We start from the raw sequence: 10,839 nt of genomic DNA on the forward strand, positions 1-10,839 counted from the left end.
TTCATGGGGAATATGACAAGGATGCCAATCCCATAGGAAAATGGCTCTTTTTGCTGATGCATTCCCCCCAAATTATAAAGCAATTCAAATCACACAGCTTGTTAGTCATGAATTCCATCATTTATTATTAGAATATTTTTCATCTTACATAGTTGCTAACATCATTTTTTTGAGAAATAGAAGCACCAGGGGAAATGAATCTCAACCCCTTTATTCACTGATTTCTGATCAACTGTGTTTTCTATGTACTTTAAATGTAATATCATACTTTTGATGAATGCAAAAAAAATTTTAACCACTCTTCCATTCCCCAACATCTCACATTAAAGGGATAGGATGTTCTTTGAAGAGTTTGTGGAATTCATATCTCACGATAAGGATTACAATATACTATAATATGTATATATCTATGTACATATATGGCACTTGAATACATAAAAGCAATATATCCTTTTCACACAAATGAAAGCAATGGGCGCTTTGGTGTCAATAAATAAATAAATAAATAAATCCAATACATTAATAAATAAAATAAATAAATAAACAAATACAAAAAATAGACAGTTAAGCGTTATGCAGCATTGGCCAGTTCACCGGCTACCGATCTGCAAGTCAGCTTAAATATAACGGAACGATAACTTACGTTAAGGTCAGTGGTGCAAGCACAGGCAACCAAATCATTAAAGATGCCAATCTATCTAAGCCAAAAGAGAGATATGATTCATATAGTACGGATAAACATATGTGAACTGCAGTCTAACTAGTTGCGGTGAGTAAACTGAAATATAATCATATGTGCGACCTAAAACCAGAATGAGAATACAATATAATGAAACAAAAGACCTTCACAGCACGATTCGGGTTTGTTTTGGCTTCTTTAAATCCATATTAGTGCAAAACATATTTCGGGTTCAGCTGATCATGTGAACAAAGAAATAAACAAATGTCGAAAACATCATCATAAGCTTTCCATTCTGACCTATAAAAAAGTTGCATCAGTGCCCTTCAGTAACTGATAAGAAACAAACGTTTGGTCCGTTTGTTCTGGTTGTCCATAACAGACAAATAAAATCCATCTACCCCACCATGAACCAGGTGAGATGAACAGTTCATAACATAACTTGTCTTGTATATAATCTAATACAGTGGTCCTCAGTTCTGGTCCTGGAATTTCTGCACATTTTAGATGCCAAAAATGAAAATTCTGACATCATTTACTCACCCTGATGTCGTTCTGTGGAACACAAAAGAAGAAAAAAAAGCTCAGTGGTGTTAATGGAGTCCAATGTTGTTGACTTTCATTGTATGGACTAAGCATTCTTCAAAACATCTTCCTTTGTGTTCCACAGAACGACAGGAGGGTGAGTAAATGGACAGAATTTTCATTTTGGCTTAACTATTCCTTTAGAGTAGAGGCTCCAAGACGTGAAATGGGTGTTTCAGATGACGGAAACATCCAAAACGTGCAACCTGGAGTCTTCCTGGACCTGGATTGAGCGCCACTGCTCTGATTAACTACACGAAGGGAGCATTAGACATAGGCAGAGTCACTCGACTGGGTGCGGCCGAAATTGGGCATGCTCATCCGCGGCAAGTCCTTGTTTCTGATCTCGTATATGGACTTCCTCCTGGCCTGCACCCCCCTCACCGCCGTTTTAATTTTCCTCCAGCCCAGGTGATTGAGTTCTGCCAGGTTGAGCACCACGCAAATCCCACTGACCGCAAACATGAAGACGAGGAACACGGTTTTCTCCGTGGGTCTCGAAACGTAGCATTCGACGTCTTTGATGCAAGGGTACCGATCGCACTCGTACACGGCCGGCACGTTGAATCCGTACAAGAAATACTGGCCCACCAAGAAGCCGATCTCCAGCGCGTTCCTGAAAACCACCTGAATGATGTAAAACCTGGAGATGCCCTCTTGTCTTCTCATTTTAGATTTGGTAGTTCTCATGGCTGAACTGGGGATCTCCTTCACTTCCAAACAGTCAGGCTCGGATTCTTTGGTGGAGTTTTCGGTGTTCTGAAGTACTCCGTTCACGATGGTGTTTTTGATCTTTTTGCTGTCGTCTCGTCTCATTGAGTCGTCTTTGTCGAGGGACAGGTAGACCATGGAGTATCTCCGCTCCTTCTGTTTGGCCGACTGATGCACCGAGTATGTGATGAAGCACAGACTGGGGGTGCACACCATGATGATTTGGAACACCCAGTATCTGATGTGAGAAATTGGGAATGCTTTGTCATAGCAAGCTTGGTTACAGCCTGGCTGTAATGTGTTGCACACGAACATTGACTGCTCATCGTCGTACACGGTCTCTCCAACAATTGCCACGATTAGAATCCGGAAGATCACTACCACTGTCAGTAGGATCCTAAAGACAAAGAAAGAAACATTTTAAGTTCATAGTGTATCTGCTCCAGTATTCACAGTCATTTCATTGTTAAATGAAATCCTGTTAAATTTACTATTAAAAACCGGCAGTCCTAATTGTATTTCATGAACAGATATTATGTTAATATGCCATTCTTCTGATATGCTGTTATCTGATGATAATAAAATATTCCAATATCTAAATTTGTACAACGTTTTGTTCTTTTCATATACTGATATGTAGTGTACACTGTTAAACAAATGACCACAGAATGAATTGCATTTCCTACATACATTTCATACCTCCCGGAACAAACAGCCACACTGTAAAAAAAATAATTTTCATGATTTGTTAACACAACATTTTTCTTTTGTCAAATCAAATTCAATAAATAATGTGGTTCATATATATATATATATATATATATATATATATATATAGATATATAATTTTATGTTGATTAAACCAATCGCCTTCATTTTTTAATTTTCAATGAACTCAAAATTTTCAGGTAACTTAATTTTTTTAAGTTAAACCAACATTTTTATTATTATATTTTTTTTTACAGTGCAGTTAATAAGTTGCGTTCAGAATTTATTATACATTTACCCACACAAAACATCATCAAGGCACTGAAATAAGATATGTACAATAACCAAATAACATAAAATGTAACATAAAGCACTCTGACTGTACATGACTGATTAGAAAGAAAAGCATTTTAATTAAATAATCAAATGTGACGTGTCAAGCACTGACTTCTGGGAACGATTTCCAAACATTTATTATTATAGTATTTATTATCCTTATTTCCAAACATTTATTATCGTGCCGAATATAACACGGATTATCACCGTTAAAAACATCACTTTATAGTATTTTACAGTAAAATTAATTGTAATGTCTGTTAAATCTAACATTGTTTTTATTGTATTTAATATGGTAACTTACAGTTAACCAGTTAACAGGTTTTTACTGTATCGTTTTACATTCATTGGCTGTGCAGATGGACGCGGGGAGCTGTCCAGTGCTGAAACTCTCTCCACAGGCAAACGCGCGCTTCCAGCCAGGGCGCGCACATTTCTTTGAAAGCAAATACGATCTGACATGGAACAGTAATCTAACCGATGGCACTAAAGCTTCGTTTCTCAAAATGTGCAGTAACAACAGCAACAAAATCATTATTTTAATTCTTAAAACACATTTCTGTCCTTTGCATTGGTCACATAAAGTTCCAGTGGCCATTCGCCCTTATTCAGAAGGGTCACTGCGTAATGACTTCAATATATTTTTTAATGTACTAAGCAGTCAATAAACATTTTCCACTTATCCTCTCACCTCCCGATCATAGTAGAGTGCTGTTGGACAGCCGCCTCCAGGAGACGCTCGAGAATTGTCCATTCCCCCATGGCTGTTCATTCGGAGACGATATAACACAGTGGACCGTGTAAAATCAAATGCAAGCTACTGTTCCGCGTCTATCGCTCTAAAGGCGAGTGTAGTATTGGGCGAATGCATTGATTAGTCGCTGCTGTCCACCTTGTCGTCCACGCCTCGCTCCGGAGCGCGCGCTCGTCTGAGGTCCTGATTAGTCTAAAGCCCTCCTATTTTCTGTCTCGCGAACAGGACGATAGGTCGCTCTGAGCCTAAACGGAGGGGAGTATAATGTTTGGCTCGTGCTAATCCCGCTTTAAGTAGACTACCCACTCCTCCTCCCCCCTGCGTCACGCGCAGACAGGTTGTTGGAGAGAAATCAGAACAGCAGGATTTCTCCGTTTCATTATTCTCCGAATATGCCAGAGATGCACTGATTAATCCGTAATAAAATCATTGGTGATAAACTCAAATCACAGGGGATGTCTGTCTCCGGCGACACGCACACCCTCTAGCGTGACAGGATGGGAGTCCGAAGCAGATTAGAGTTTAGAGTTAGTGTTTGTGTGTGTGCGCGCGCGCGATAATAAACAGGGCGCAAATCGTGGGGGGTAATAAGGCTTGAAACCCCGCAAAGAGAGAAAGTCAAAAGGTAAGTAAAGGTTTCCGCACGACAAGCACTGCGATTCACTTTATCATATATTACCTGTCACAAAATAAGAACTTAAAAAGTTGTTTTGATGACGTTTAGCTAGAGGCGCCAAATTACAACTGGTGTTGCGCGAGACCGATTACACCCCGAAAATTACTTTTATACATTATTTTAGCAAATATTTTAATTTAAAATTCCTTTAAAATAGTCGACCGCCCTTAAAGGGTTAGTTCACCAAATAATGAAATGTCTGTCATTAAGTAGGCCTACTTCCAAACCAATAAGACCTTCGTTCATCTTCAGAACACAAATTAAGATATTTTTTGATGAAATCCAATATAAATATATCTTATTAGTCAATGTGGCTACAGTGGTTCAACCTTAATGTTATGAAGTGACGAGAAGACCTGCCAATGTTCCTGGATCAACATCTTTGTTGATCCTGGAACAACATTTCAATCAACCAATCATATTTGAAGGACAAGTTTACCGTTTATGTCAAGTTTAGGTTTGCAACCAGGGTTAGGTGCTTCTACATCAATGTTATTCACCTATCATTCCCCTCTGATTTTAGGGATAAGTAATGGGTAGGATAAGATTTAGGGGTAGGAATAGCGTTAAGACTAAATTTTCAGACTGGAATGTTGTTCCAGGATCAACAAAATATGCTGATCTAGGAACATGTCTTACTTGGCAAAATCACGGTGACCTACTTTTTGTGCGCAAAAACAAAACAAAAATAACAACTTTATTGAACAATTTTTCCTCTTCCCTGTCAAGTCGTCTACGCATTTGGCACAGTTAATGCAGTGCAGAGCTTCCGTGTTTACATCCGTCGGCCAATAATAATTTGGTAATTTCATTGCTTTCTATGGGAGATAAAAAAAAAAAAACCTCTTGGATTTCATCAAAAATATCTTAATTTGTGTTCTGAAGATGAATGAAGGTCTTGCGGGTTTGGAACGACATGAAGGTGGGTAATAAATAACAGAATTTTCATTTCGGGGTGAACTAACCCTTTAAAGTCATTGTATATTTTTGCAAAAAAAAAAAAAAAATATATATATATTTTTTTTTTTTTACAAATTTATAAATGAAAATGATAGCCTACTACGTTTTTACTAACAAGCAGGTCTTTTTTTTTTTTCTTCCTAACTGCTGATTGAGTTGGTTAATCTGAACTCTTCACATCAAGCACAGTTCCTTAACCCCCACTTGCACTCTCCTGCAGGTGATCAAACATCTATTTGTGGTAATGCCTGTGGTAAACTTACAGTGGTGAGTAATCGCTTTAGGACTACCCACAAGGATGGAGAGATAAAAACAATGAATGACAACATGGCATGGGATAGCCCTCCTAGAATTCAACTAAGAGTTGAAGCTGTAAAAATGTTTGCATATATTTATAGCGAGCAATGTTTGCATATAGCAATGTTTGCATATATTTATAGGGTAGGTAAGATAAAAATAAATATTCGCATAAGCCTGAAGAGGGCATCTTGACAATGAGCTACGTTCTCCTCTGATCTCACTTCGCCTCCTAGAGAGCGGCAGCTATTTTTAAACTGGGTGCTAATTGAAGTCGCAAATATGAATCCATCACAGCTAGCTTTTATGCAGACCGGTATTTGCTGTATTAACGAGCAATGCATGTCTTGTAGTAGCCTAAATGACAAAGATTAATTCAAAATGCTTTTGGAGTAAAAGATGATTTCTTCACAAATTTCCTGGTCTTGTTTATTTAAAAACCAATAAATATTCACATACAAATTTTGTTCTGAACCAGTAAATAACTACAAACAAATTGCACTTTGGTGTAAACATACTGTACAAGGAAAAATAAAGGCAAAATCTGCCTGCATGCATAACAGGCGGAGGTAATGTTGAGAATTTCTGTGCTTTGAATCCATAATCAGCAGTGTAATTTGGCAATTAGAAGCACTTCCTGTGGACGATGGATGGGCCAGCCTCATCGTATTCCTGCTTACTGATCCACATTTGCTGAAAGGTGGACAGGGAAGCCAGAATGGAGCCACCGATCCAGACGGAGTACTTGCGCTCAGGGGGAGCGATGATCTGTGAGAAAGAAGACACATTATGATTACTAATCGAACATCAATAAAGTAAGCCAGGAAAGCTGAATGGCTGAATAAATATTCTACCTTGATCTTCATGGTGCTGGGGGCCAAAGCAGTGATCTCCTTCTGCATACGATCAGCAATACCTGGGTACATGGTGGTGCCACCAGACAGGACGTTGTTGGCATACAAGTCCTTACGGATGTCGATGTCACACTTCATGATGCTGTTGTAGGTGGTCTCATGGATACCAGCAGACTCCATACCTTTGGTAGGCAAAAGAAGATAAAAATAAGCAATTTTTTTTTAATTTATTGTAATAAAGCTAAACATATATATATATATATATATATATATATATATATATATATATACACACACACACACATACACTCACACACACATATATATTAGGTAACACTTTAATCAAATGTTGTATTTGTTAACATTAGTTAATGCACTGTGAACTAACATGAACAAACAATGAACAGCTAACTAACATTAGCTCGCTAACATCCCTAACTAACATTAACAAAGATTAATAAATGCATTTTTTAACAGTACTTATTAATCGTTGTTAATGTTAGTTAATGTAATGTAATGTTAGCATTAGTTAATGCACTGTAAACTAATATGAACAATAAACAGCTAGCTAACATAAGCTAGCTAACTAAAATCCCTAACTAACATTAACAAAGATGAATAAAATACTGTAACAAATGTATTGCTCATTGTTAGTTCATGTTAGTTAATACATTAAATAATGTTAACAAATGAGACCTTAATGTAAAGTGTTACCATATAGGCTATTATTACTAAAATAACTTGTAGGATAGCTTTATTTTTGCTAGCAGCATGCACATCTTTGGATGTTACTATAGGGGTACATTTATACAACAACAATGTACTAAAAACGGAAAAGATTAAAAACGTTGTATTATGATGTCAGGCCAGTAGTTGGCGATGTCACTTTATAAACAAACACTATGCACTAACAAACACTGCGCACTAGCTAACCTAACATCCCTAACTAACATCAACAAAGATTAATAAATACATTTGTCACAGTATTTATTAATCTTTGTTAATGTTATTGTTAGTTTGTTAATGTAATGTAATGGTAACATTAGTTAATGCACTGTGAACTAACATACAAACAATGAACAGCTAGCTAACATTAGCTAGCTAACTAACAACCCTAACTAACCTTAACAAAGACTAATAAATACAGTAACAATTGTCTTGCTCATTGTTAGTTCATGTTAGTTAATACATTAAATAATGTTAACAAATAAAACCTTATTGTAAAGTGTTACCATTTAGGCTATTTTTCCTAAAATAACTTGTAGGACGTTTGTAGCTTCATTTTTGCTAGCATCATGCAAACCTTTGCATATGAATAGGGGTATGTTTACACAACAATGATGTACTAAAAATGGAAACAATTAAAAATGTTCCATTATGATGTCAGGCCAGTAGTTGACGATGTCACTATGTAAATATGCATGGGCATGACATCACTGGTTTTTCAAATTTGCGTTTTTGTAGTTTACACTGGGACGATAAGGGTATTATTTTCAAAAACATACACTTTGAAACCCATTTTCAAAAGTTTGCTTTTTTAGGCCCCCAAAACACTATAGTCGTGTAAATGAACGGCCAAAAAGCATAAAATGTTTTCCGTTTTTAGTTGAAAATGTGTCGTTTAAATGGCCCCTTAGAAACTAGTAAAATTTATATGAAATCACCCACCAATGAAGGAAGGCTGGAAGAGGGTCTCGGGGCAACGGAAACGTTCATTTCCGATAGTGATGACCTGGCCATCAGGCAACTCATAGGACTTCTCCAGGGAAGAGGAGGAAGCAGCAGTGGCCATTTCATTCTCAAAGTCCAGAGCGACGTAGCACAGCTTCTCCTTGATGTCACGCACAATCTCACGCTCAGCTGTGATAATAAAATTCCAGTGTTAACAACATAGGCTATTAGGATATATGGTTTGATCACTCAGTCAACGAGACGATATAGTTTATTCATACCAGTGGTTACAAAAGAGTAGCCTCGCTCAGTCAGGATCTTCATCAGGTAGTCAGTCAGATCGCGACCGGCCAGATCCAGACGCATAATGGCGTGGGGCAGAGCGTAACCCTCGTAGATGGGGACATTGTGGGTCACACCATCTCCAGAGTCCAGCACAATACCTACACACGACAAAAAATGTTTAAGGTTCTCTAGAGAAACCTAAAGAAATTAAGTACACGTATTCACAAACAACACTCACCAGTGGTACGGCCAGAGGCATATAGTGACAGCACAGCCTGGATGGCCACATACATGGCAGGAACATTGAAGGTCTCAAACATGATCTACAAATGAATAGAAGCCATACATTTGTAATATTTGCAACAACAGGTGTTGAGTTCATTTTTGGCTGAACTGTCCTTTTAAGTTTGTGGAGTCATTGAATGCGCACTGTTTGGCGATGTTCAAGCAAGTTTACCTGTGTCATCTTCTCTCTGTTGGCCTTGGGGTTAAGAGGAGCCTCAGTGAGAAGTGTGGGATGTTCCTCAGGGGCCACACGCAGCTCATTGTAGAAGGTGTGGTGCCAGATCTTCTCCATATCATCCCAGTTGGTGATAATACCGTGCTCGATTGGGTACTTCAAGGTCAGGATACCTCTCTTGCTCTGGGCCTCATCACCCACATAGGAGTCTTTCTGTCCCATACCTACCATGACACCCTGTTAGAGAAAAGAAGATATCAGTAAGTTAGTACATACTGTATAATATATACATCTATGCATTTGGTAGACGCTTTTATCTGAAACAATTTACATTTAACCTAAAGTATATTCATTTCTATCAGTTCTTGCATTCTCTGGGAATTGAACCCATGACCTTGCCATCTAGTGCCACGCTCTACTGTTTGAACTAAATATCATGATATATACCTGGTGGCGAGGACGACCAACGATGGAGGGGAAAACAGCACGAGGTGCATCATCTCCGGCAAAGCCAGCCTTCACCAGGCCGGAGCCATTGTCGCACACAAGAGCGGTGGTCTCATCGTCGTCACACATGGTGTCAGCTGGGGTTCTATATGAGGATCAGATACATGTCTGAACATACTGCAAACATCCAAGTCATTTCGTTTGCATTCCTGTCAGGCTCACGCTTTCTCATCAGAAAAGGCCACCAACCCATCTAAAATTCTTCTCCATACACTCATACACACATATAAAATAAAGGTTCTTTATTGGCATCTATGATTCCATGAACCTTTAACATCCATGGAATGTTTCCACTGCTGAAAAGGTTCTCAATAGTGGAAAAAAAGTTCTTTATATTAATTAAAAATGTTCTCTTTAGAGTAAAAACAGTTCAGTACCAGTTTTAGTTAAGTACCTCATGAAATGTTGACATGCTCATCTTTGACTTTCCTCATGACAAAATTTCAAAAGAACATTAATAACTTTTTTGAAACTCAAAGCAAAGTATTCTTAACTGGCAACTCTTAAGCCCCTGGAATATTTGTTTAGCTCAACAGTCAATTATTTCCATTATAATTCCAGCGATGTTGCACCAGAACTGGCCTAGTTTAAATCCTAGCATTCAGAAGATCATCCCATTAAATGAAGTCTGACATTTCTGAAAGCTTTAGCTGTACTTACCAGATCAGCACCAGGAGCTGGTTCCCTTGGAGAGTGAATGGTAGACACCGCCTTGAGCCGCAGCCAATTTATACTCCACGAATGGCCCGGCGCCCGCTGGACTTCCTTCTCCTTATTTGGTAGCCCGAGCGCCATTGAGAGTGGAGTGGCCATGAATGGAAGGGCGCGAGAGGAGAGACCCCCGCGAGGCATTCGGTCCTACGCCCATGTATGGGCAAGAGACGCGGGGAGGCGTGTGATGGTATTCCACGATTTTCAGCACGTCATTATTAATCACTGTAGACTTTGTTAAAATGTCATCCCTAAAATCTGCATGTTACACGCTAAAAATAAATGATGAGGCAAGAAGAGATTTTTCTCTTTAAACAACAGATAATCCTACCGTTTACACTCAACGATGTCCCTTTTTATCGGATGATAAGATTTTAATTTAGGAACGAAATATGAATGTGTCGGTGTTTCTGAGGAAAACAAGAGTTTTGAAAATAGGAGAACAGGGAATAAACAAAAGAAAAAGAACACATTTGATTGAAAACAACAGCTTGTTGTACGTTTCTTTCTGTGCCTATGTAGCCTATGCAATGGCATTTTTGTGTTTTAAATACTTTTATAAGGTATTTAAATCGAAAAATTATCATTACATATCAGAAGAGTGTGTGTATATATATATATATATATATATATATATATATATAG

The 10,839-nt window shown here is 38.1% G+C and overlaps 2 protein-coding genes across 2 annotated transcripts; both read right to left on the minus strand.

Moving 5' to 3' along the window:
• Nucleotides 1–289: 289 nt before the first annotated feature.
• Nucleotides 290–4,577, minus strand: gjd2b (gap junction protein delta 2b). Its single transcript, XM_048208492.1, has 2 exons — nt 3,711–4,577; nt 290–2,372 (listed from the first exon to the last, which is right to left on the minus strand). The coding sequence occupies exons 1-2, from the start codon at nt 3,779–3,781 to the stop codon at nt 1,532–1,534; spliced, it is 912 nt and encodes a 303-aa protein (XP_048064449.1). The 5' UTR covers nt 3,782–4,577; the 3' UTR covers nt 290–1,531.
• A 1,544-nt stretch (nt 4,578–6,121) lies between these two features.
• On the minus strand, nt 6,122–10,297 carry actc2 (actin, alpha, cardiac muscle 2). The gene is made up of 8 exons (XM_048208493.1): nt 10,144–10,297; nt 9,424–9,568; nt 8,974–9,213; nt 8,755–8,839; nt 8,513–8,674; nt 8,229–8,420; nt 6,561–6,742; nt 6,122–6,474 (listed from the first exon to the last, which is right to left on the minus strand). The coding sequence occupies exons 2-8, from the start codon at nt 9,550–9,552 to the stop codon at nt 6,331–6,333; spliced, it is 1,134 nt and encodes a 377-aa protein (XP_048064450.1). The 5' UTR covers nt 9,553–9,568; nt 10,144–10,297; the 3' UTR covers nt 6,122–6,330.
• Nucleotides 10,298–10,839: the final 542 nt, after the last annotated feature.

This window comes from Megalobrama amblycephala, linkage group LG11 (assembly GCF_018812025.1).
Source record: "Megalobrama amblycephala isolate DHTTF-2021 linkage group LG11, ASM1881202v1, whole genome shotgun sequence".
Lineage (NCBI taxonomy): Eukaryota > Metazoa > Chordata > Actinopteri > Cypriniformes > Xenocyprididae > Megalobrama > Megalobrama amblycephala.